The sequence below is a fragment of the Drechmeria coniospora genome, chromosome 01 (genome assembly GCF_001625195.1).
Source record: "Drechmeria coniospora strain ARSEF 6962 chromosome 01, whole genome shotgun sequence".
NCBI lineage: Eukaryota > Fungi > Ascomycota > Sordariomycetes > Hypocreales > Ophiocordycipitaceae > Drechmeria > Drechmeria coniospora.
In genome coordinates, this window is record NC_054389.1 from 2,265,379 (window position 1) to 2,289,218 (window position 23,840).

Sequence of the window (23,840 nt, forward strand, 5' to 3'; positions counted from 1 at the left end):
CATTTGTGCAGCACTCACGTACGCAGCATGCTCGTGCGTATGCCGTGGGCTCAACGCGTGCGTGCGTGCACACTTGCACGACGGCCGGCTTGCTTTCCACCCGTGCTCATGATCGATCAACGATTAAATGCCGACATATAATTGATGATCATCGGCTGGCGTGGCCGCCTTTGGGACGCCGCAAGGCCCGGAACCCGCCGATTGACGACCAACCAGCTTTCGCCGCCGCCGCCGCGCTACGGGGCCCAGTCCCCGTCTCTCGGCCGTCCTCCGGATCTGCGGAGCAAGGGCCAGCGGCCGAGGACGCCGTCGGTGGACGCATGGCCGATGACGCAACGGTGGCCGCTGCCAGGGTTGGGAGCGCGCCTTGCTGCACGAGTACGACCATTTGAGCGACGAGGTACCTCGGTATGGTATTGACTTGGTTCACCGATAAGTACTGTACGTGCTGAGGGAGCCTAAGTAATACGGAGTACTGGCAACAAGTACAAATAGTTGTAGCGCACTGTAAGTACATGTGAGTACAGTAAGTAACACTGTGAGTACTGAACTAGGTACTGTACGGTACAGATACTGTAAGTACGTACAGTAATACAGAGTATATCACGCCAACAACTTGGCTAGTCACTTGGCACTGGCTGCTTGGCGCTTGGCACTTGGCACTTACTTTCGCCCTTGACCCTTGGTTGGGCGTTTGGGGTCTTGGCTTCGTATCAGTCTGTCCTTCAGACCAGTCTCGGCCGTCGTGCCGATGCAGTAGGAACACAGTAAATTATTATATACAAAATGCATGCACTATACATGCAAGTCCATGTACTTATACTGGCAACGCATGGGAGGGAAGCCGGAGATTTTTTTTCATCTCCTGCCGCGAGGTGCCGAGGCGACAGGTAAAGCGCCCATACAGTCGTTCATGGCAGCGGATAATCCATCCGAGCAAGTATATCTAAGTACTTACTTACGTACCTTTGAGTGCCCCGTGACTTGGCATCTGAACACGCATGTGCAATTATGAGGGACTTCACTTCATCGGGCAAGCGGTGGCGAGCCCGGACGCCGGTTTGGCAAGCGCACGTCCGGCAGCGACTGCTTGCTGCCCACGCGCTCGTGCTCTCGAGTGCTCAAGGCAGGCGCAACCACATCGCCGGGGCAGGATCATCGTCGTCTCTGCGGTCTGCTCTCGTGCATCGCGTCCGCCAGCTTCGCTCCGGCGTCGACAATGACGGCCGGTATGGCAAGGCGATTGCCTTGGCAGCTCCCTCGCGTGTCCCTGCCCAAGCCGCGGCTTTGGAGGAGCGTCGCAGCCAGCAGCCAACAGGAAGCTTCACGGTGTGGCACGCGCCAAGACCACCTCCATCGCAGGAGCGTCGGCACTAATCTCGATTTGACATCTCCTCAAAGTCACGGGCAGGATGAGCGAAAACGCCTTTCTTGGCCAACCGCTGCCTGTGGTCGGCTGCCGCTTCGACAGCTCATCCTTCCTTTCATCGCACAATTTGCATCCTCCTCCTTCTCGTCGTCGTCGTCGTCCTCCTCCTCCTTGTCCTTGTCCTCCTCCTCCTCCTCCTCCTCCTCCTCCTCCTCCTCTCGCGGCACCCATGAACGACCACGTCCAGCGCCGATAGTCGCGCTCTCCGCCCGCCCGCTACCTGGACCCGGCATCGCCACGGGCGCAAACGGTCGTCTTCATGCACGGCTCTCCTTCCCCTCCAAAGCTCGCCATGACGGGAGTCGGCCTCCGTCTCACGCTGCTGGCACTTCTGGCCTTGTGCGACTCGGCTCGTGCGAACAAGAGGGACTCGACGCCCACGTCGACCCTTTCGACGGTGCCGATATTCATCCCCGGCTACGGTCATGACCAGTGGTCCCTGCTTCGCGGTAGCATCATCTCCAGTGTGCGTTCTCATTTCCCGCCAATCTGGGGGCAAGGGCCGAGGGTCAAGGGCCGGGGCTGACCGAGGACCATCGTCAGACACCGACGGCTACCGAAACGACGTACACAATCTTCTGCCCTGTCCAGACGCCGCCCGCCTGCGAGCTCTCGCTCGAGTTTCCCTTTATCATCGCCGAGGGGCCGGGTACGCTCCAGTTTCACGGGACGTTGACGTCAACCTAGTACGACGGACCCCCCCCCCCCGGACGTGCTTCCCACGACCACGTACATCCGAGTGCAGCATCTACGGCGGGCCGCTAACGAGGCTGTTGGGCAGCATCGCCAACCTCGAATGCAAACTAGACGGAACGACGGCCGCCACCTGCTCGGGCTACTCGAGCTTCGCACCCGGTTACACGAGCGGACAGTACAGCGGGCCGACCGAGGTGTCCTGGACCTCGACCCTGTCGGGCACCGCCGTGGAATGGGGCACCCTCACGTTGACGGACATGCCGACGGAGACGGGCGATCGACACGACATGATTGCCACCCTCACGCTGCCGACCGTTGCCTCGTCCGTCCTGCCCCAGTCGACAGGGACGACGTCGGCCGGCGCCGGCACCAGGCCTGCCGCGTCGTTGGCTCTCGCGGTAGCTGCCGCCGGTCTCCTCGCCTCTCAGCTGGTATTCTGATGTCGAGGGGAGGAGAGACGAAGGAAGATGCGTGCGTGATACCCCTTGTCGGTGGATGGATGACGGTGGACGTCAAAATGGGCGAGCCCGACGAAGAATCCGTTCGGGAGACACTTCTTGGCGTGCGATGGATTGCATGGGTTGGGCGCGGTTGGGCGAGTGCCATGGTGCCGTCGTGGGGCAAGTCATGATTACGTGGCATGGAACCTGCCATTGGGTTACCGAGCGTTGCATTTGGCGTTACACGGGAAGGATTGATCGGCTTTGGCGAAACGCCCGTCCGTGTTTGCACCCTGGCCACTCTTTTGTCATGCCAGCCGATGAGTGATGTGGTGGCCAGGACGCAGCAGATGGGGGAAACGAAGGAAAATGGTTACGCGGCGTCGCACATGGAGGGGCAATGTGATGTTGATGCTCGCGATCCAACAGGTCCGTCGATGGTACGGTTGGCAGCGGATACTTGTAGGTACACGGAGTACCCCGAGGTCTTGATGCCCAAATGACAGTCGACGATGCCGTCATTACGGCCAAACCTCGACGTCGAGAGAGAAAAAGAAAAGAAAGAAAAAAAAAGGGCATGCGTGACGTAGGCAGGCAACGAAACAGCCACCTCGCAAAGGCGGCGAACAGGCGGACTCGCAGCAGCAATGTTTGACGCGCGCACTGACGCGGTTCTCGGTTCCGTATCAAGGGAGGGGTGGGAACGAACTCCTACGACGCACGCCATGGACGCCAACCACAACCTCCACGGCCTGCCAGTTGGATGACGGGTGGGTGCTTGGAGGCTCGGCAGATGAGGCCGATGATGAATACCTAGCGGGCCCATGACGCCAACGTCCTCACCACGTGGCTGGCGAAGTGGGAGGAATGAGAGTCCACGCGTGCCATTGGACCTACGTGGGATTGCCCATTGCCGATTGCCGGACGTCTGCTGGCAAATGGCTGTCGCTGCGGCCGCAGGAGGGAGGATCGCGATGCGACTACGGGTGTGCGCGTCGCCGAGGGGTCGCCATCACACCCAAACCACCCAACTAACCGACCGGCCTGCGCCCTGTGGTCGAGACGGACGAGGGAACAGAGGGGACGGCAGAGGGGAAGGGACCAACACGTCTAGTTGAGTTGATGTTGGAGGCGACGGGCTGTCAAGTAAGGTAACCGTGGCCTCACTCGCTAGCGTTCTACAGGCCCAGAGGTGTGAGTGGCCCGCCGGCGTCCGCCTTTGCTGGTGCTCTCGCTTCAGGCAGAGGCCGAAAGGGATTGGCTCCCCGTCCGGTCGGCGGCAGTTGACATTGCCGGCGTGGTTGGCACGAGAAACCATCGACTGGCGGTGGAGGCCCTTGGAGTCACCGGGAAGGGGTTCGCCGGGAAGGGGTTCAACGGCAAGGGGAAAGGGGAAGCGATGGATGAGGGAAGGGGGGTGGTGGGAATGTTGGCTTCTGAATCGGCCTGCAGCGAGGGGTCCGTACTGCACTCCATACTACTAGGTACCTACCTAGTATCTAGGCACCTACTTAGGTAGCCGTACTTGGTAAAGGTACTTGTAAGTGAGTATTACTTGAGTACTGTACTTGGTAATTGTACGGAGTACTCCGTACTAACACTGGAATTATTGAGTTCAGGGCAATCGCATGTACAGAGAGCAGATGTACTGTAATACTCCTCAGAGTACATGTACTTGCCGGACGGAGTAGTTGGCTATATTTCACCAATAGACGACAACTGCAAACGGTGGACGGTACTGTATTGGTACATAGACGCCCAAGGACGGGAATAGGATGTGTTGATGGCTTGAAACTTCCCACGGCTCGGCATGGAGCCCTTTCCTGTTGGCGTGGGAATGTCCGCAATATTGGCCATCTCGAGCACAAGGCTGGGCAGTCTAGGCTGTCTGGGCGCAAACCAACGATGGCGGAGCAGGTACAGAGTGCATCTAGCCGGTACGTCTTCTCTCCGTGCGAGCGTGCGAATCGAGGCTCCGTCGCCGCCGCCGCCACGGCGACAGCGGTTGCGTGATGGACTGTCGAGGGTTTGCGGACCGCCCAGAGCTCCGCCTGAACTGGCCGAGTTTGGGCCTGCTGGGGGGCTGGCCTGGGCGCCGCGACCTAAGCTGGTGCGAAGTCGGCGGCGGACGCACTGTCTCCTTTGTACCTGCGCCACGCCCATCGCCCCAACACCCGTTGCGGCGGCCCATCACCTGGTGAAGCAAACCATGGGCCTCGGACGGAAGTGACAGGTCCCGCGTGGCCTGATCAAGCTCGTATCGTCTGCGATCCAACAATGCCGAGCCTTTATCTATTCTTTCCTTTGTTGTCGAACGAACGGATGTTTGAACCGATTTCGCTCATCGCGGGATCGGCGTTTGACAGCCAGCGACCGTTGTCGCATCTGCCAAACTCGCCACTGGCAGCCGATGCAAGCACATGTCAGTCCATCGTACGTCTTTCTATTCACGGCGGAGGGTCCATGTAGAACGACTCGGTATACCCAGCAGGTGTTCTTGTAGACCTCGCGCATGTGCTCACGTCTGTATAGTACGAGTGCTCCTTGTGTGGTGAAGAGCCAAGATTGTCAGGCTAGTTGCATCTCAAGTTGTAATTACAGCCAAACAAACCCCTGCTGAAGGGAGAGGCATAAGTACCAGCCCGGTACCCCGTACATGTACTCCGCTGAGGTAGGCGGGCGCCTAGGAGGTACGTGCTAAGTGCTAAAGGTCGCGTTTCAGGCTTGCCGTTGCAGGGGGGTCCAGTCCGTCCAGTAGCCGCCCTCGACCAAAATGCCTCAGAGTTGGTTCTCGAAATATGCATGTACGCTTCCATGTACATTTCCATGTACAACTACCCCGTGCATGCATACAGCTTGCACCTGGAACCAAGTAGTGGTGACCGATCGTTGTCGTACTGCGTATTCTGCTCCGTACCACTCCGTACTGTACGGAGTACACCTACAGCAGATACAGTGGGGTGGCAAAAATGTCCATTCGATTTGTAGGAGTAGCGCTACCAAACCTGAATCGTCACTTTTGTCAAGTGACTGTAGGTACTAGGTACAGTAGGTACCCAGCACAAGGGCACCCGGCACCAGCACCATTACCATGGTCAACACCTAGAAACGGGGGCCAGATGGCAAAGCCAAGACGCAGAAGAAGCTGGCGATGCCCTAGCCAGGCGTACTGTATGCGCATCGTACTGTATGCGCATCGTACGTATGCGCATCGTACGTACTCCAGACTTTGTGGCCGCGAAAACGCTCTGGTCGTGGTGCGTTATTGCGTGCGCACTCTTGGCAGGGAGCGAATCGAGAAATGGGTACCGATCCCAACGGAACAAACGAGCTTCGCCATTCACCAGCTAGCCCAATGTACAAGTACCAAACTAGTCCGCACGTGCTGAGTAGTACTGTACAGGTATGGAGTCCCAGTGCTAATTATAAGTTGTACCATGGCAGTGCACTCGTGTTGAAGGATTCGAGTCGGTCGGGACGATGTACTCGCGATTGCTGCAAGGACTGGACAACTAAGATACCCCCTAGTACGGAGTGTTCCGTACTGTACCTTACTGTACCTAGTAGTTAATACTGCACAACGACGAATGTACAACTACAAAGAGTACGTCATGCAATGTACCTCCGTATTCGTCCTCACCATTGGCCAGCTGGGCATCGGATACCATGTGGGACGGACGACTCGGCAAGATTTGGTGGAGGGTTGAGACCCCACCGGATGCCCCACAGAACACCCCCAGCGACGGTCCACAGGGTACGAGCAGAGTGCAAAAAAAGAGTACGACTGGTACGGAGTGCTTGTACTTACCTGACGACTGGTGCTTGTACTCCGTACTTGTGCAACTATTAAGTACCTAGAGACTAGTACTTACTTACTACAAGTACTTACGAGTGCTTGTGTACATGCCAACATGTACTTTTGCGTCCTCGGGTCCGAGGTACAGGTACTGGTGAGGCGGTGCGCGCGTGAGGGCACGTACGTGTACCTCTACTTGCATCTGCCGAGTAATACTGTACACCCAAGTACACGTAAACGCTGGCTGCCATGGCTTCCCTGCATCTGGCACCACCGCCACCATCGGGCACTCGTCGACAGGACGAGGCCACGAGTCGCCGGCCCATTCTTGGTATGCCTTCGGCTCCAGAATCGGTCCCATCGACCACCTGCTACGACACTCCGCCCTCGAAAGGGGTGGACACGACCCAGTCCCGCTCTCCGGCGGAGGTACGAGTCTTTCCTCGACGCTCGCGCTGGCACGCGGCCACGCGGAGCCGCGAGTCGGTCATGACGAGCACGCGGCAGATCGGCTCGCGGATGGGAAGCCCCGGCCAAGGTCGTGGGTATTCCTGAGACGGAGCTTGCGCCTTTGTTCATGCGTACTCCCGCAATCCTGATAGGCCTGCCTCCCTAGCTCGGCTCGATTGGCTCTGCTGATCCAGATCCAGGGGGTGCCTTGAGTGCTCGGTAGCCTCAACGGGCATGGACGAGGCGTCTGGGTTGCTTGGACCCGACAGGCGGAACGTGTCATCGATGGGCCACGGCCGGCGGCAACAATGAGCCTCTTCGAGACCCTCGCCGGCACCAACGAGAGGCCGTGCTGGCTTTCCGCCGCGACTACACGTGTACACGTACGAGTACGTGAGCTTCGTCAGGCCGAGCAGCCGACCTCCCCGCCCAAGCTGCGGATCTCGTACTCGTCCTGCCTGCTCTGGCGGGCAGGGTGGGCAGGGGCCCGCTCGTCGAACCCAGCCCAAGATGCGTGCTGAGATATATGTATAAGCCATATCGAGAGCAGGCTCCTATCCCGTCCTCCCGTCCACGCTCCTCCCTCTCCCTCCGTCAGGTCCAACTGCGTCGCACCCCCTTGATGAACATCATCATTCGATGAGTGCTCGCAGTTCACCCCATCTTGCTTCCAGCAACTGTGATTCGAGCATCTACCCTCCGAATCTGTTCGCCTCCTCCTCCCTTCTCCGTCTCCCGCACCCTTCTCCTTCTCGTCAACGGCGTCGAGTGCACGTATAGCACAACAGACCCCCCTCCCACCTCCTTTCGGCCTGTTCCCTCGTTGCCTCGGCCTCGCCGCTGCTTCTTCCCACCATTCACCCGATTGTACCTACACATACATCGGGCGCCGCTTTTGGATGTTCACCCGCGTCGTCATCTTGGACGAAGCCATCTATCCGTCTCCCATCTTGGTCGGATAGCTAATTACCTCCCGCACCTGCATCGTTGCTGGCTGCCGAAAGCGACGGCCATCGACGTGCGAGCCAGCAATCCCCGTCAACAGCATGCATTTCCCCAGGAGCGCCGTCCCGGCCGCGGCGGTACTGAGCGGCATCATCGCCCCCAAGGATCTGAACGTGAACAGCACCGGTACGGTCTCGCCCCGCGCCCCTCGTTCCCCCTGCTCCTCGCTCTCGCTGACGGCATCGTAGCCTCGGTCCGCAACGTCGCCGCCACCATCGCGCACGATGCCATGTTCTACTACAAGGGCAACCTGTCCGCCCCCGGCTCCGTCGTGCGTGGCCTCCCCCGTCGCCGAGCCGAGAGGCTCACCGCTGACCTTTGCTCGCAGCAAGTCGGAGATTTGCCCGACCCCTACTACTGGTGGGTCGCCGGCGCCCTCTGGGGTGCCATGCTGGACTATTACCACTACACCAGGGACCCGACCTACAACGACGTCGTCATCCAGGCCCTGCTGAACCCGCCCAACATCTCGCCCAAGTTTGACTACATGCCGGCCGAGCACGCCGGCGAGGAGGGCAACGACGACCTCTTCTTCTGGGGTTCCGCCGCCATGTCGGCGGCCGAGCGAAACTTTCCCCAGCCGGTCGCGTCGGCGCCCCCCTGGCTCGACATTGCCGTCAACGTCTTCAACTCGCTCGTCAGCCGGTGGGACTACGGCAACTGCGGCGGCGGCCTGCGCTGGCAGATCTACCCCACCAACCCCAACGGCATGAACTACAAAAACTCCATCAGCAACGGCGGCCTCTTCCAGCTCGCCGCCCGTCTCGCCCGCGCCACCGGCAACGAGACGTACACCGAGTGGGCCCGGAAGACCTGGGACTGGACCGCCTCGGTCGGTCTCATCGACCCCCAGACGTCGCAGATCTACGACGGCGTCGACATCAAGGACGCCTGCAAAAAGGTCAACAAGCTGTCCTTTTCCTACACCACCGGCGTCTACCTCTACGGCGCCGCCGTCATGGCCAACCACACGGGCGAGGACCTGTGGGTCAACCGAACGAGCCGCCTGCTCGACGGCGCCGCCTTCTTCTTCTCCAAGCAGGGCACCATCCGGGACGTCATGTTCGAGCCCTCGTGCGAGCCCTACGACCGGTGCAACTTTGACATGGTCACCTTCAAGGGCTACCTGTCGCGCTTCATGTGGCAGACGTCGGTCATGCTGCCGGCCCTGCGCGAGCGCCTCGAGGGGTACCTCGTGCCGTCGGCCAAGGCGGCCGTCAACGTCTGCATCGGCGGCACCGACGGCCACCAGTGCGGCATGAAGTGGTACACGGGCGCCTTTGACGGCAAGATCGGCCTCGGCCCGCAGATGTGCGCCCTCGAGGCCGTGCAGGGGCTGCTCGCCCAATACGCGGATGCGCCCCTGAAGGGCGACGACCTCCAGCACGTCACCGACGCCAACTGGACGGCCATCAACACCTACAGCGACATGGTCATAACACCGCAGTCGAATTCATCCGCGCTGTGGAAGAACGGGACCAGACTGCTGTCGAATTCGACGCGGCTGCGTCCGGCGTCGACCCTGCCGCCGGCACAGGCATGGACGCCGCCGGCCGCCGCCGCCTCGTGAGCTGTCGCCGCCGCCCGGGTTGCCCTTTCTTCATCCTCTTTTTTTTTATCTTTCGCCGGCGTTGTACATGTCTGAACTAGGGGGCGGATGCATATTTATACTACACGGCCGTGCTAGGCGAATTCCCGCAGCACGGCGCCAGACATTGGGCGGCGACGCCATACGCCGCGAAGGGGGCCTTTGCTGGATAGACTCTTTCATCTCGAACCCCGACCAAGGGGCCACGCCACACGTATTGGGTGGATATTGTCGCGTGCTTATAGGGCCATCGCGCAGAAGACAAATCACTCACGATGCCGAATATAGATCGCGTGGAGAGAAAAGACGACGTGTGCGTAGATATATAGTCTCGCAGTCACTAGACACCGTCACTTGAATATATAGTCGCTTCGATAACAATGGGGAGTTGTGGACATGTATGGCTTGCATCGTACATGCACGAATTCCTCGTGCATGCTTTTTTTCGTCTCGTCTCGTCATCCGCCTCGTTGTGGGGGCGTATTTATTTCATGCGACGCCGCCGTTGGTGCCGTTGGAACCGTCAGAGCCGTTGGTGCCATTCGTGCCATTCGTGTCATTCGTGCCATTCGTGCCATTTGTGCCCTTCGTGCCATTCGTGCCATTTGTGCCCTTCGTGCCCTTCGTGCCATTCGTGCCATTCGTGCCATTCGTGCCATTCGTGCCATTCGTGCCATTCGTGCCGTTGGTGCCGTTGGTGCCGTTGGCGCCGTTGGTGTCGTGAGCCAACGCTTGCCTCACGTCGGCGAGCTGTTGGCGCAAAGACGCCAGCAGGCGCGTGACCTCTTCCTCGGTGCCGACGGTGATGCGAAGGCAGCCGTGGCAACCGTGCTCGCGGCCGCGGAAACGGACGACGACGCCCTCGATCTCGGCGAGGCCCTCGTAGACGGCCAGCGCGATGGCGTTGTCGGGTGCGCCCTGGGCGTTGAGAATTTCAAAGAGCAGAAAGTTGGCGTCGGTGCCACCGCGCAGGCGGCCGACGCCCGGCACGTTGGGCAGCTCGCGCAGCATGCGGTCCCTCTGGGCCGCGAGGTGCGAACGGTTCTGGCGCATGACGGCGAGGCCCTTGCCCGCGAGGGCGCAGGAAGCCAGCGCGCTCGTCGGGCTCGAGATGTTGTAGGGCGCCTTGAGCGAGTTGAGCAGGCGGGCGACGGGCGCCGAGGCAAAGGCGGCGCCGAGGCGGATGCCGGCCATGCCAAAGGCCTTGGACAGCGTCTGCATGACGACGAGGTTGGGGTGGTCGGCGACGAGCTCGGCGAGGGAGGCCGTCTCGGGCGCAAAGTCAATGTAGGCTTCGTCGAGGACGACGATGCCGTTCCAGGTCGGGTGAGCGAGAATCTGCTCGACGTCGGCCTTGGCGAGCAGCGAGCCGGTCGGGTTGCCCGGGGAGCACAGATAGACGATCTTGACGTCGGGGGTGCGCGTGAGCTCGGCGGTGATGGCAGGCACGTCGAGGGCGAAGTCGGGGGCCGGCCGCAGCGGCACCTTGACGGTGGCCACGTCGTTGACCTGGGCCGAGACGGCGTACATGCCGTAGGTGGGCGGGCAGGTGAGGATGCGGTCCCTACCGGGGACGCAGAAGCAGCGCAGCAGGGCGTCGATGGCCTCGTCGCTGCCGACGCCGACGAAGAGGTTGTCGGGGGTGATGGTGCGCTCCGTGTGGTGGTGGGTGTTGCGCAGCGTGCAGAGCTGCTGCTTGAGGTCGTGCTGGTGAGGGTCGGGGTAGCGGTGCAGGCCGAGAGGGTCGAAGCCGGCTAGGGAGGAGGCGGCGGCGGCGGCATCGGCCGGGGCGAGGGAAGGCCCGTAGGCGTTTTCGTTGGCGTCGAGGAGGACATTTGAGCCGTCGTCTTTGTAGTCGCTGGGATGGCGGTCAGCCGGTTGAGCGGGCACCCAGAGGGCGGATAGATAGGGGACGGTGAGGGTGCCACGGCGAGTCGGCACAACGTCTGGGTCGGAGGGTCGGGAGGGCGCCGTCACTCACTCTCTCGCACAGCGGTAGGGCTGCAGGGCGATAATGTTGGGCCGCGCGCAGGTTTCGAGTTTGAAAGCAGGCATCTTGGCCGGGCGACGGGGGCGGAAGCCGGGTTTGGATGGAGGATGAAGGAGACAGGTTGCGGCAGTGTGGTAGGGACAGTGAGATGCGAGACGGCCAAGTAGGTGTGGACTTGCTGGCGAGCAGAATAATATTAATGTAATAATGCTTACTCCGTACCTAGTCCCGCGTCGAAGGGTCTTACCCACCTACCTTTCTAGGTTCGGTGCCAGCCTATGAGTGGGTGACAGCATTTGTGGTCCCTGCCGGTACCAATTGATCCGCTCCGAGGCCGGAGCCCGAGGCGTCCAGTCATGTCGCTGTCATCATGTCGAGGCGACCAATACGGAATCCGAACGGCAGCGGCACATGTATACACACACACCACTTGATGCCCGTAAGTACAGTACTGTGCACGTATTCACAGTACTGCACTGCACTGTACGTACCAGAGTTGCAAGGTAATTGGTTAGCCCCTACTCGGTACAATTTCGACAGCCAAATACCTCTGGGTACCTACGGCGTATTCAGCATACGACTGACTGACCAACCATACCGTACTTGGAGGTATTACTGCACAAATAGGAGTACGGTAGTTGCACAATTCAGTGAAGTGTAGGTAGCTGTACATGTACTAATTTCAGAGTGTGATATGCAACAATACGATGCATAAAGTATGAAGTAATAACAGGACAAGTACAAGTACTTGCAGCACATGCATACCGTGAGTAATGTACTTGCTGTATTCATCATTTTACACCACACATGCACTTGATGTTAGCACTCCGTTAGCACTCCGTTAGCACTTCGTACTGGAGAGAGCAATAGTACCTGTACATCCACCGGCGAGCCAACTCACTCGCCGAATCGACCAAGGGATGTGGACAAGCTCACATTGAACAGCTCCAGCCCAGCCTGGAAATGGATCATCATCGCATCTGCCCACCAGCAGGTGCCCGTGCAGTACATGCCACTCCTTGCCGCAACCTTGCTCTTCGCACACCACTCGTCGCACGCCATACCTCGGACGTGAGACGCATACGTGCACAGAGGACTGGGAGGGGGGGGAACCGGATGACATGCCGGCGCGACAACGATCCGATTCCTACTTTGGCGCTTTGCTGGACGACGTAGATGCCTCGTGCAGTCGCGGGAGATTGTGCGGTAGTTCAAACGCCTCGTCAATCTCATCCTCGGCTGCCCAGGATCCTCCCATCTTCTCGGTGCCTCTCGGTGCTTCGTTACCGCCTCGAAAGGGCCCTTCTTCAGGGCACCTCGTCGCGTAGGGGTGTCGGGAAGATTGGCAGCATGCTCCATGGAGCGTAGAGTTTGGGCCAGCTGTCTATCTGGCTGCCTGGCTGCCTCGGGGCAATCGGGAAAGCAGCACGGCGCGAGGCGTGCGTCCCCAGTGAAGCCGCAGGGCAGACAGGCTGCGAGCACCTAACACGGACCGACGGCACAGACAGTTACAGTACAAGCAGCTCGCACGTGCTCGACTTGGGTACTGCACAGCATGCATAAGTGCATCAAGTAACGCTCTGTTCGGCAATACCATGCGAAAACAACTATGATTACACGTACTCCGTACGGAATAATTGCATGTACGGAGCATGCTATGTACTTGCAAGCTGGTTTGTACTGTACGCATAGCATGTGTGCCCATCCGTAATTGTAGGTGTATTCGCAACATTGCTACACAGGTGTTTGCTTGTATTAATATATCATGCACAAAGTACAGTACGGAGTACTTTCGCAAGTACATGCGCAAGTGCATGTACTGTACTTGAGTGCATCGAGTGGACACATGATAGGCCAATGGCCAATGGGACTACACTAACCAAAACGGTCAGCAGCGTCGGAAATACTGTACAGTACAGTACTGTACTTGCTCCGTGCCGTAAGTATGCGATGCTCTGTAAGTAACTAATAATACTAGAAGTACAGCAGTACTTGGTCTAAGTACAGTACGGAGTAGTTGGTACAATACTTTGTCCGAGTCCCACAGTCCGCACTCCTGCGCACGCAAGTACTTACTTGTACATGCACATTAGTCAGTGGAAGCATTGGAGAGTACTGCAAGTACAAGCACAGAGTACTGTACGTATTACTTACTTACAAACTTTACATGTACATGGTGCTTGTACTCCGTGCTTGCAGTGCGCCTACCTGCAGCAGGTGCACTTGGAGTCCGCAATAAATACTCCCTCCCCATAACGCCGCCAGGTAAGGTACTCGCTTGCACACTCGACAGCTGCTGGTCGTAGGTTTTCGATTCTGCACCAACCCTGCCGAAAGAGATCGCCGACTTCCCAACCGCCCATCGGCCACGACAACGTCCGCCGCGTACCGGCCCGACATTTACAACTCCCGTCGACGCTCTGAATTCATCCTTGGACCCGACGACGGCGTGAGAATCGAGAGCGAATCGCGACACGAACCCTCGGTGCCAAATTCGCCGCCCGTCCGACGCTGGCTCCTTGACGTGGAGCGGACACGCCGCAGACGCCCTTCGACCCTCCTCGCAGCCGACCTCGCGGGAAATCTGGCCTCGAGCCTGCCGTCATCGCCATCCGCTTCCAGACCCTGGCCGCCGTCGTGCTCCGGAGCGAGCTGCTCGGCCTCGCCCCTCGGGACCGATCCGTTCGTCCGTCCATCCTGCCGTTGGTCCACCAGGCCGTCGACGGAGACGCGAAGACGACGGCGAGAGCTGCCTGCGAAGCCAGAGCAACGCATCGGTTTCCGACGAGAGCGTCGAGTCGTCACGCCAGCAGGATCGGTGTCCCTGCCCCCGCACAGGCTGCCGCTCCCCTTGGCCCGCGCGGCTGCGGCAGCAACACCTGCACCTTCGACGACGCCCCATCCTCGCGTCGCGCTGCCGCCTCCTAGCCCGTCCCCCTGTGCGCGCGCGACGGTGCTCCGTTGCCCCGGAGCCTCGGACCACCATGTACTCGGCCAACTATGGCTTCGGTAATGGGCCCTTCAACCAGGCGGCGCAGCAGCAGCAGCAGCAGCAACCGCAACAGCAGCCGCCGCCGCAGCAAGCTCTGCAGTCGCAACCACAGCAGCAGCAGCCGCAGCAGCAACACCAACATCAACCACAACCACCACAGCAGCAGCAGCAGCCGCAGCAGCCGCAGCAGCAGTCCCAACAGCAACCGCAACAGCAGCAGCAACATCCCCAGCAGCAGCCCGGTCCGGCCATGATGTACAATCAGCAGCAGCAGCAGCAGCAGCAGTACGCCGGCATGGGTCCTCAGCCTGGCTTCGTGCCCGGTCCAAATCCTCAGATGATGCAGGGGATGCCGGCGGGGATGATGCAGAACCCGGCAATGGCCACCAACGGACAGAGCAAGTCATGCGTCGAGGCAAAACGGCTTCTGGACCATCCGCTGACCTTTGATTCGTTCTAGTGCCCATGTCCCCCTACGGCCAGCCGTTCCCAGGTGCCGCCTACGGCCAGATGGTGCCGCAGGGCGCGGCGCCCCAGAACTTCGCGCCCGGCGGCAACTACATGATGGCCCAGGGCATGCAGCCTTTCCCCGTCAACCAGGGCGGCATGCCCCCGCAGCAGGCCCAGGTGATGCAGCGCATGCAGGCTCAGGCCCAGGCCCAGGCGCATGCCCAGGCTCAGGCCCAGGCCCAGGCACATGCTCAGGCCCAGGCTCAGGCCCAGGCGCATGCCCAGGCCCAGGCTCAGGCTCAGGCGCATGCCCAGGCCCAGGCTCAGGCTCAAGCGCAGGCACAGGCTCAAGCGCAGGCCCAGGCGCAGCAGCAAGGACACCCCGTCATGGGTCAGTCGACGACGCCGCAGCGGCCGTCAAGCGCCCAGCAAGGCACCAACAACGGCGCGGTGCAGTCGCAATTCTCGACGCCGCAGCCCGCGTCGCAGAACCACACACCGAACAGCGCCTCCCAGCCGGCAGGCGGGGCCACGACGCCGCAAACGCCCACCTTCTCGGCCAACCACGGCGGCGTCGGCGGCGGGCCCACGATGGCGTTGGCGGCGCCCATGAGCCCCATGACCGAGTCCCGTGAGCGGGAGCGCTTCTCCCTCCTGCTGGACATCAACCACGAGCTGCTGTACGAGTCGATACAGATCCAGACGACGCAACAGGAGCTCAGGAAGGAGAACGGGGCGGCGCCGGCGGCGGGCGGGAAGGCTGGCGAGGAGGAGAACCTCTTCCAGCAGGACTACGTGCAGTAAGTCGAACGCCGGGCGTGCGGTGGAGCCCAAGATGGCTAACGGCTGTGCCCTCCAGGTGCATGCGTCGACTGCAGGCCAACCTCGCGTACATGGCGGCGTTGGCGGATCGGAAGCCGGATGTCAAGCTGCCTCCGTGCCCGGCCTACATCAGCGCGCCCCCGCTGAACCTCTCGCTGAGGCCTCGGGCGGCACCCATCGTCGGCGGTGACAGCGCGGGCGTGGGCGGCGACGGCGACCTGGACCCCGTGGCCGACCGGGCGGAGCGAGACAAGTCGATCCGAGATCTGTACGCCCGCCTGCAGGCCGTCTTTCCCGGAATCGACCCGCGAAAGGAGCCAGCGTACGGAAAGCTGTCGGCGGGGCAGAAGCCGCCGTCGAACCTGGCCAGCCCGACGGTGCAGCAGGCGCCCCAGATGGCGAACATGCTGCCGGCACAGGCCGGCAACCTCAACCTAGGCGGCTTGTAAATCGGCCATTCCGTTTGTCGGCCGTGGGCGAGGGTGCGGAGAGAGGAGAGTGAGAGAATGAGACGAGAGAGAAAAGCGGTCGGCGCCTGGGGTCATGGACGTGGGAATGTATCATTCATCCATCATCAGCTGCGGTTAGAAGCTAGAATTCCGGATAGACTTTGGTGCGCTTCACTCGTCTCTCGTGCAATGATTCTCATCCCATTCCGTCGTATGCCTGGTTTGTGGGTAGGTAGGTAGGTTGGTAGGTGCCTCGTTGACATGGCACAGGCCTGAATCGAGTCATCCGACACGTACAAGTGGGCGCGTGAGTTTAACGTAGGTGCTTGTGTCGGTTTGCCTGTCTGTCTGTCAGTCAGGCTGGCCATCTTGCCTTGTTGAGGCAGATACGGATGGGGACGAAGACGACAATGAAGCCGCGCCCTCTCTGCCAGCCCCCCCCCCCCCCCCCCCCACCCGACTGGCCTGGTTTGGCCGCTTCACATGAGCTTGATGGTCCAAAAGGTTATGGCCCATCATCCATGGTCGACGGTCAACGGTCGACGGTCGAAGGCAGCATCGGCGTCTGCCCTTGGAAATCGAGCCACTCCTTGCTACCTCTGGAGGAGTATGTTTCCGGTATGTGCACGATGGAGGAGCAAAGGTTCATCTCGGGTCGGTTCATCTTGGGTCGGTACGTATCCGATCGGGCATGTATATGCTATTATCTTTGCCTTTGTACAATGTGCCGTGTTGTTAGTTGTTGACTTTCAGCCCGCCTTGATATCTTGGTTGGTCGTGGAATGATGTGGCTGAGGCGGCCCGCGCCGCCACTGTGGCACGGCGACAACTGTCATGTGTGCATGTAGATGTACAAGTCAAGTACTCAGTACGGACAGAGGACCGATTAATGTCCTATGTCATTGTCGCTCTGCTTTCGTCCGCTTCCATCGACTTTCCTGCTATTCCATCCATCCATCTCAATCGACATCTGGCGACGAGCAACCACGATCACGATCACGCCGGCAACAGCTCCTCCGCCTGGAGCACACGTTTCCGAGAGCCATCAGCCGCCCGATGCTCTCCTCCCTCCGACGATTCGTCACCACGTCAAGCCGCAGCAGGATGGCACTCTACAACCCCACCACCACCACCACCACTGCCGCCGCCGCCGTCGGTGCATCCTCGACTTCCTCCTCCTCCTCAGCGCCCAAACTCATCTGTGAATAATCTCTGCCTCCCTCCCCGCGTTTCCCCACACCGGCGGCCATCTGACAGGCATGCGCCCTTAGTCGCACCCGCCGGCGCCGCCGCCCACGGACAGGCGCCCCAGTTCACGCGGGCGACGCTCGCGAAGCGTGACCTGGATCAAGCCTCGCCGATCCCGCAGTTTCACGCCTGGTTCACGGCTGCGCAGGAAGAGCACGCCGCCGCCGCCGCCTCCGGGTGCCCGACCCCCGAGACCTGCACGCTGTCGACGGCTCGCCTCCCCGACGGCCGCGTCTCCTCTCGTCTCGTCTACCTCAAGGAGCTCGACGCCCGCGGCACCTTTGTCGTCTACTCCAACCTCGCGACCTCGCGCAAGGCCGAAGATCTGCGCTCCAATCCGAACGTTGCCCTCGTCTTCTACTGGGCCCCGCTGCAACGCCAGGTTCGCGTCGAGGGCCGCGCCCTTCGCTGCACCGCGGCCGAGAGCCAGGCCTACTTTGCCACCCGCGTCCGTGGCAGCCGCATAGGTGCCTGGGCCAGCCGCCAAAGCGAGGTGCTGCAGCCTAGCGGTGACGACGGTGACGATGGTCGGCGGCAGCTGGACGGCTGGGTCGCCGACGTCGAGAAGCGTTTCGAGGGCACCGAAGACATTCCCGTGCCCGACTTTTGGGGCGGCCTTCGCATCGAGCCCACGAGGATCGAGTTCTGGCAGGGCAGGGACAGCCGTCTGCACGACCGCTTCGTCTATGAGCGGGAGAAGGATGAGGGCGGCGACAGCAAGTGCAAGTGGAGACTCGAGAGGCTGAGTCCGTGATGCCACTGCTTCCTCTGCCGTGAATCCGCCTCTGCTCTCCTGCATTGCTCTCGGCAGCACTGGTCTCCCACGTCACATCAAAGACTGGCGCAGCAGCGTCTTCGACTCCATGGGGAACGACGCATGTCATGAGAGTATCATGAGTGTTGTGTGTATGTACCTATGTATTCATCCATGTCATGTACGGCTGACCGACTGCGCCTGTGTCGGCCATGAAATGGAGTCGTCTGTCTATCGACCGCTCCGCAGAGCACCGCAGGGCCGCGTCCCTGCTCCTTCTCTATCCCAACTTCCGTCATGTGCACTTTTTACCGTCCCGAAGCAGGATCAACCGTCCAGTCGCCGCCGGAGAAGGTTCCAAAACGCCAGCGCCAAAGCAGAAATGAACATGCCGAATCAAAGGCCAGACAATCCGTCGCCGCCATGCTCGCCTTCGGAAGCAGAGCTGACGACGGCTGGCGCCGCTTTTTTTTATTCCTCGCCACGCACCCGTCCGTCACTCGTCGATGCCGACACTGTCCGGAGGTGATGGCTGGCGTGCAAAGGAGTCTCCTTGCTGACCGGCCAGCTGCATGTCGACCATGGCATCCGTCAGGCAGTCCTCTTCGCACAGGGGCATGATCCTGTAGTCGAGGCTCTCCATGATGCAGCGCTCCGTCACGTTGAGCTGGTCGGCCGACCAAGAGCTCCTGCCCCAGTCCGAGCAGTAGCGCTGGGTCGTCTGCTGAGGGTCTTGGGTGAACTTGACGGCGATGACGAGGGCGGCGAGGATGATGAGCTCCGGCTTGACCGAGTCGATGTGCAGCATCTGTCGCTGGGCAGCCTGGTAGAGCGGCGGCGTCGGCGGCGGCGTGTGGGTCTGGAACGGCCGAGGGTGTTTCTCGGCGCTCGTCGTCGTGCTAGAATCCGTCTCGGCGTCCGTGCTTGCCGTTTCGCCCGGCACGACGGGGCACGAGAGTCGCCAGGCGCGGGCAAACTTGGCATCGAGGCTGTCGAGGACGCAGACGGCGAGGGCGACGACGTCGAGCGGCAGGTCGGCACGGGTGAGCATCGCCTGGACCAGGGGTACCGATGCCACGGCGAGGGAGGCCGAGGAGGGGATGAGGTTGACGAGGTGGATTGCGGGCCCTGCTCGGCCATGTCAGCAAACGAGAAGAGGCGTCGCGGCGGAGCGAAATGGGCGCGGGCACGAACCTCGAAACTTGGGATGGAGCTGTTCGCCGGCCTCGAGGCAGGAGGGTGACTGCGAGGCGGAGGACGCGTCTCTCCAGGAGGGAGGCGGCGTCGGCAGGTTCGACAGCGGTCGGTAGGTGAGGTATTCGAGGCACTCGTAGTCGTCGTCGACACCGTCACGGCCGGCGACGACAACGGGTTTCCTCTCCCGATACATGGTGGCGGTCATTGGTTCGTGCGACGCTTCGTCCGGTGATTTATGGACAAGGGTACGAGCCGTGGATCATGCCTATCAACGTCCGTCTCCAGAGTCCTGCTCGGCTGCCGGGGCGCGCTGGCGAGTGATGGCCGTCCGGCGGAAAGGGGGGGGGGGGGGGGGTGGTCGTGAGCGGCAGCGAATGGATTGCTCGATGGTGATTGAGGGGAGGGGCGGGCTGCAGACGATGACGTGATGACGAGCGGCAGGCCAGGGTCGTGGGAGATGCAGCGGTCGTCCCTGGATAGGAGGATATTTTCAATGGTGATGGGGGAAGGCAGGGTTGGGAGGCGGGACGAGTTTTTGAAGGCCGATCTCGTCGATGGTGCTGGTGTATGGAGGGAGGCAGTGCAAGGCGATGAAAGATATGTATAGCAAAATACGAGACGACGGAGGGCCAGCACGAGTGCTGGGCGACCTGCCTAGGAGGACGGCGTAGGCGTCCTAGCGTACCGGGCTGGCCTACCTGCCCAAGGCCCCACGGTACGTACCCGTCGAGGCGATCGGGCTTGATACGAAGTAGCCAGAGGGTGGGGCAGGAGCGGGGCGCGACATCAACGCCCACCGCAGTTCCCTGTCTTCAGGGGAAAGAATGGCCGCTGCAGCCGCCGCCATGGCGGGGTGGACGGTGGACGGTGGGGGTTGGGGGGCACCTGCCGTGCGGTGTGGGTGGTGGGTTCGCAAGGGGCTGCACCTGCCTGCCTCGCAGCACGAGTACGTACTTGAACAAGTACATGTACTTACTTACTTGCGGTGTCGACACGCCGAGCCCTCGCAGGTGGCACGTAGCAGGTAGTTTGGCCAGCGGTGGGTTGGTGGGCGGACGGTGATGGTCATGGTGGCGGTGGCCGCTCGCCATCCGGACGTTTGCTGCAGGAGCCCTCGGGCACGAGCATGTACATGTACACGTGCCGTATGCAAGAACCTGCACACGTTGCTGTCCATGTACACGTTGCTGTCCATGTACACGTTGCCGTCCATGTGCACGTTGCCATTCACGTAGTTGTGCAAGTACTCGGTACACGCTCTGTCCTTGCAGGTGTACATGTGCGTACACGTGAGGTCCGCATGGAGGCTACATGCACATGGCCATGCTCCTACGAGCACACAGCGGCGAGGGAGCGGTGCGCTTGGGATGAGATGGGAAGCATCGAGAGCGAAGCGCCTCCCGTCTTCTCCTGCGATCGCTTCCCTCGCGTGCACGGCATGCGCATCCACGGGCACGCATCCACGGGCACGCATCCACGGGCACGCATCCACGGGCACGCATCCACGGGCAGACATCCACGGGCAGAACGGCCTCCGCGCCATCCGCAGTGGCCGATGTGTGGGAATACTTTTTTGCTGCGGGTACGGAGTACCAGTACATGCAACGTCCATCCGTGCAGTACAGAGTACAGAGTAGACGACACATGGACATGGCGTCACGCACTCCTCCACAAGTAGCCGTGTACATGGACATGTGCTCGCACTCGTACCCTGGCGGAGCGAGCAGTACCTGTACATCCGTGCGGCACATGCGCATCTGTACGGTCGGTACGAAGTACATGTACATCTGGGCAGCAAAAACTTGGTGCCGGCCAAGTACCAAAATTAGCGGCAAGTGCGCCATCTGTCATCGCCCCAGGCCCTGGAACGTCGGGGCGGCGGTGGTGCACCGATGGGCGGCGGGCGCTCCGTCGTTGCTACCAGAAGGCGATCCAAGACCGTCCTTGGGCTCGTCTCCGTGGCTCGAAGCCACCTTTGTTCCTGGCTTGGGCTCATGAGATAATCACAAGCTCGCTTCGATGCACGGCCATCCTTGGCCACCCTCTCGCGCGCCCATCTTTTGACCATTTCTCCGGGCGAGGCGGGCCAGGCCAGGCCAGGGCGTTGGCGAGGCAAGGAGAGGCAAGACGAGGCGCAGCTGCGATGAGGAATGAAGCAAAGGGCTCGCCGCGAGGCTTCGAATCAGTCATTCATGCATCCATGGCCATTCGGTCGACCGCCTCGTCGTCCACCTTGGCGCGACCTTGCGTGCGAGCAGGACACGAGCCTGCGCGCAAACTAGTCATTCAATGACATTGAGGCTACCGACGTCACCACCCAGTCAGCGCTTGACAGTGCCACCCGCAAGGGAACCGGTCGGTACGTGAGCACGCACATGTAGGGAACTGCACCTCCACTTGGTGCCATGGCCAGCATGGCCTACGAGCGAGGCACCTGAACGGACTACTCCGTACGGAGTACAGGTTCGTGGTAGGCATGAGCGCTCTGCGCAACGGCATGTACCGCGCAGATGGATGGGGCCAGGCGCCTTCGGACTCGGTGCCGGCGAGCTTGGGTTCGTTGTTTCAGGACAAGAGCGTGCGTGCGGGTGCCCTCTGACTAGGTAGAAATTAATGCCCACAAGGGGCATAAGCATGCCGTGCTTGTGGTATGGTCGTGGCGGGCGTGCGCCGGATTAGTGCCGGCAAGCACGTGTCAACGGTTCCAGGCACGCGTACACTCGCCGTGCTCGCTTCAAGGCACCGTTGACCAGGTACTAGGCCGGAGTGCTTGCGCGGTGCGGTACACTTGCCGAGGAGAGTGCTGCTGCATGGGCTCCCGTGCTCACTACGTGCTTTGCGCAGTAATCCGTACCAGTAGGTACTCCGTACACCCCCGTACAGTGCAGCACACTTGCACATGCCGAGGAGAAGGCCAAGAACAGCACCTAAACACTTGTACTCCGTACTGGCAACGTGCTTTGTACGGACACAAAAAGTACAGTAACTACTCGACAAGATACTCCATACCACGGCAGCCCCGTCGCCATGGCGCGTAGGTACTGTTACCCTGGATTCTTGCGCAAGTCTCGAGGGCGCCGACTGCGGCAGCACTAGGACGAGTGCGCCCGCACCAGTCGACGTTTCCGAAGCTAGGCCGTCCGCAGGCCGAGCCAAGACGCCTGTGTCCTTTGCCCAACTCCCTTCTGCTGGCTGGATCGGAAACAAAAACGAGCGCGAGAGGCGGCGCGGAGCCAAGCGCCACCATCTGCGCAGGTCCATGGAGGCAAGCTTGGCCTGGGTCGTCGGCGACTCCTTTTTGTGTCTAATTACACCTTGGCCGGCAGTCGGCCATTCGCCTCGCGTGCCTCTGGCAGAGAGGGAGGCACATGCGCCTGCACCCTTCCTCGATGGCGTAGCGGCGAGCCCCAGGCAGGGTGGTGCAAATGGCATGCCATTCAAGGACTACCCATTCGGCGAGTAGGCAAATACATACCTAGTAAATATTACTTACTTACGTGCTTGCACGGGCGGGCAAACCGACGAGCTACATGTGCATGTACCAATACATGCATGCCGTCATACTTCCGGTGCACTCGCAGCGGTCGCGTACCATACTCGCAGCACACTTAATACTCGTACTGTTGCAAGTACGTTGTACGTACGGTACGCGCAAGTGCGCCCAATGTAAGTACAAGTACATTGCCTGGGGAGGACGAGGGATTTCGTCATGCGACGACGAATCTCCACTTTATGAACCTATCCTATAATTAGCTATCCATGCGATAGCAGATCGCACTCCCATCTCGTACTGGGCTTGGCGCGAGCCGGCTCCACCGTGAAAAGGGAGTGCAAGCACTCGCACATGGTACAGCACTCCATACTGCAGGTACAACGGCATGTACTGTACTCCGTATGTACTCCGTACTTACGCAAGTATTCCGTACACCTGCGTGTACTTGAGTACTGTACATGCACCTGCATCCACGTAGAAGGGTACGGAGTACGCATCTGCCCATGTACAAGTACTTGCCCACACAACGGTGCACCTGCTCCGACGTGTTGCTTGCACTTGTATTGTGTGTATTGTGTTTATTGCGTGTATTGTGCCGGTAAGGACATGTACGCACGGCCAATCACCACGTACGATGCTGCAGTTGCAAAGTACATGTACTCTACCGCAATATATTTGCTGCGCACGCACTTGTAGCGCATGCATTGGCAGTAGTTGTACCTTCCCGGCCACCACCTACCTACGCCTTGCCTCGACTGACCGTCGAGTTCGGATCCGGCAGGCCGCCATCGTCTGACGTCGATATGTGCGTGCAAATCGCCGCCTGCGTCCTCGGTCGGTAGCGAATCGGAGAATCAGAAGCCCTCCGTCCAGCCGTCCAACCGTCGAGCCGTTCGGCTGGGAGAAAGGATGGCCGTCGGCCTGCTGCCGCGGCAACGGCAGGGACGGCGGGCGGCCGGGCGGCGTCCTGGTGGTCGGACCCCTCCTGACCTGCTCCTCCTGATCCTGCTTGGGAAGCGCAAGTACCTGTACACGTACACG

At 60.6% G+C, this 23,840-nt stretch overlaps 10 protein-coding genes across 10 annotated transcripts; 7 read left to right on the forward strand and 3 right to left on the reverse strand.

The window, feature by feature from the left end:
• Nucleotides 1-1,011: 1,011 nt before the first annotated feature.
• On the forward strand, nt 1,012-1,377 carry DCS_00619 (uncharacterized protein; the record flags this gene model as incomplete). The annotated part of the gene is made up of 1 exon (XM_040797958.1): nt 1,012-1,377. The coding sequence occupies one exon, from the start codon at nt 1,012-1,014 to the stop codon at nt 1,375-1,377; it is 366 nt and encodes a 121-aa protein (XP_040658841.1).
• Nucleotides 1,378-1,401: 24 nt separating this feature from the next.
• On the reverse strand, nt 1,402-1,662 carry DCS_00620 (uncharacterized protein; the record flags this gene model as incomplete). Its single annotated transcript, XM_040797959.1, has 1 exon — nt 1,402-1,662. The coding sequence occupies one exon, from the start codon at nt 1,660-1,662 to the stop codon at nt 1,402-1,404; it is 261 nt and encodes an 86-aa protein (XP_040658842.1).
• A 59-nt stretch (nt 1,663-1,721) lies between these two features.
• DCS_00621 (uncharacterized protein) lies at nt 1,722-2,565 on the forward strand (the record flags this gene model as incomplete). Its single annotated transcript, XM_040797960.1, has 3 exons — nt 1,722-1,895; nt 1,973-2,115; nt 2,175-2,565. 3 exons carry the CDS (start codon nt 1,722-1,724, stop codon nt 2,563-2,565), a joined length of 708 nt encoding a protein of 235 aa, XP_040658843.1.
• A 4,045-nt stretch (nt 2,566-6,610) lies between these two features.
• DCS_00622 (uncharacterized protein) lies at nt 6,611-6,916 on the forward strand (the record flags this gene model as incomplete). The annotated part of the gene is made up of 1 exon (XM_040797961.1): nt 6,611-6,916. One exon carries the CDS (start codon nt 6,611-6,613, stop codon nt 6,914-6,916), a length of 306 nt encoding a protein of 101 aa, XP_040658844.1.
• A 941-nt stretch (nt 6,917-7,857) lies between these two features.
• Nucleotides 7,858-9,386, forward strand: DCS_00623 (mannan endo-1,6-alpha-mannosidase-like protein; the record flags this gene model as incomplete). The annotated part of the gene is made up of 3 exons (XM_040797962.1): nt 7,858-7,942; nt 8,005-8,087; nt 8,145-9,386. 3 exons carry the CDS (start codon nt 7,858-7,860, stop codon nt 9,384-9,386), a joined length of 1,410 nt encoding a protein of 469 aa, XP_040658845.1.
• Nucleotides 9,387-9,893: 507 nt separating this feature from the next.
• DCS_00624 (histidinol-phosphate aminotransferase) lies at nt 9,894-11,459 on the reverse strand (the record flags this gene model as incomplete). Its single annotated transcript, XM_040797963.1, has 2 exons — nt 9,894-11,262; nt 11,386-11,459. The coding sequence occupies 2 exons, from the start codon at nt 11,457-11,459 to the stop codon at nt 9,894-9,896; spliced, it is 1,443 nt and encodes a 480-aa protein (XP_040658846.1).
• A 1,880-nt stretch (nt 11,460-13,339) lies between these two features.
• On the forward strand, nt 13,340-14,322 carry DCS_00625 (uncharacterized protein; the record flags this gene model as incomplete). Its single annotated transcript, XM_040797964.1, has 4 exons — nt 13,340-13,351; nt 13,402-13,486; nt 13,701-13,879; nt 13,939-14,322. 4 exons carry the CDS (start codon nt 13,340-13,342, stop codon nt 14,320-14,322), a joined length of 660 nt encoding a protein of 219 aa, XP_040658847.1.
• Nucleotides 14,323-14,378: 56 nt separating this feature from the next.
• DCS_00626 (uncharacterized protein) lies at nt 14,379-16,107 on the forward strand (the record flags this gene model as incomplete). Its single annotated transcript, XM_040797965.1, has 3 exons — nt 14,379-14,709; nt 14,847-15,636; nt 15,696-16,107. 3 exons carry the CDS (start codon nt 14,379-14,381, stop codon nt 16,105-16,107), a joined length of 1,533 nt encoding a protein of 510 aa, XP_040658848.1.
• An 889-nt stretch (nt 16,108-16,996) lies between these two features.
• Nucleotides 16,997-18,109, forward strand: DCS_00627 (pyridoxamine 5'-phosphate oxidase; the record flags this gene model as incomplete). Its single annotated transcript, XM_040797966.1, has 1 exon — nt 16,997-18,109. One exon carries the CDS (start codon nt 16,997-16,999, stop codon nt 18,107-18,109), a length of 1,113 nt encoding a protein of 370 aa, XP_040658849.1.
• A 496-nt stretch (nt 18,110-18,605) lies between these two features.
• Nucleotides 18,606-19,511, reverse strand: DCS_00628 (uncharacterized protein; the record flags this gene model as incomplete). Its single annotated transcript, XM_040797967.1, has 2 exons — nt 18,606-19,237; nt 19,304-19,511. The coding sequence occupies 2 exons, from the start codon at nt 19,509-19,511 to the stop codon at nt 18,606-18,608; spliced, it is 840 nt and encodes a 279-aa protein (XP_040658850.1).
• Between the last annotated feature and the right edge of the window lie 4,329 nt (nt 19,512-23,840).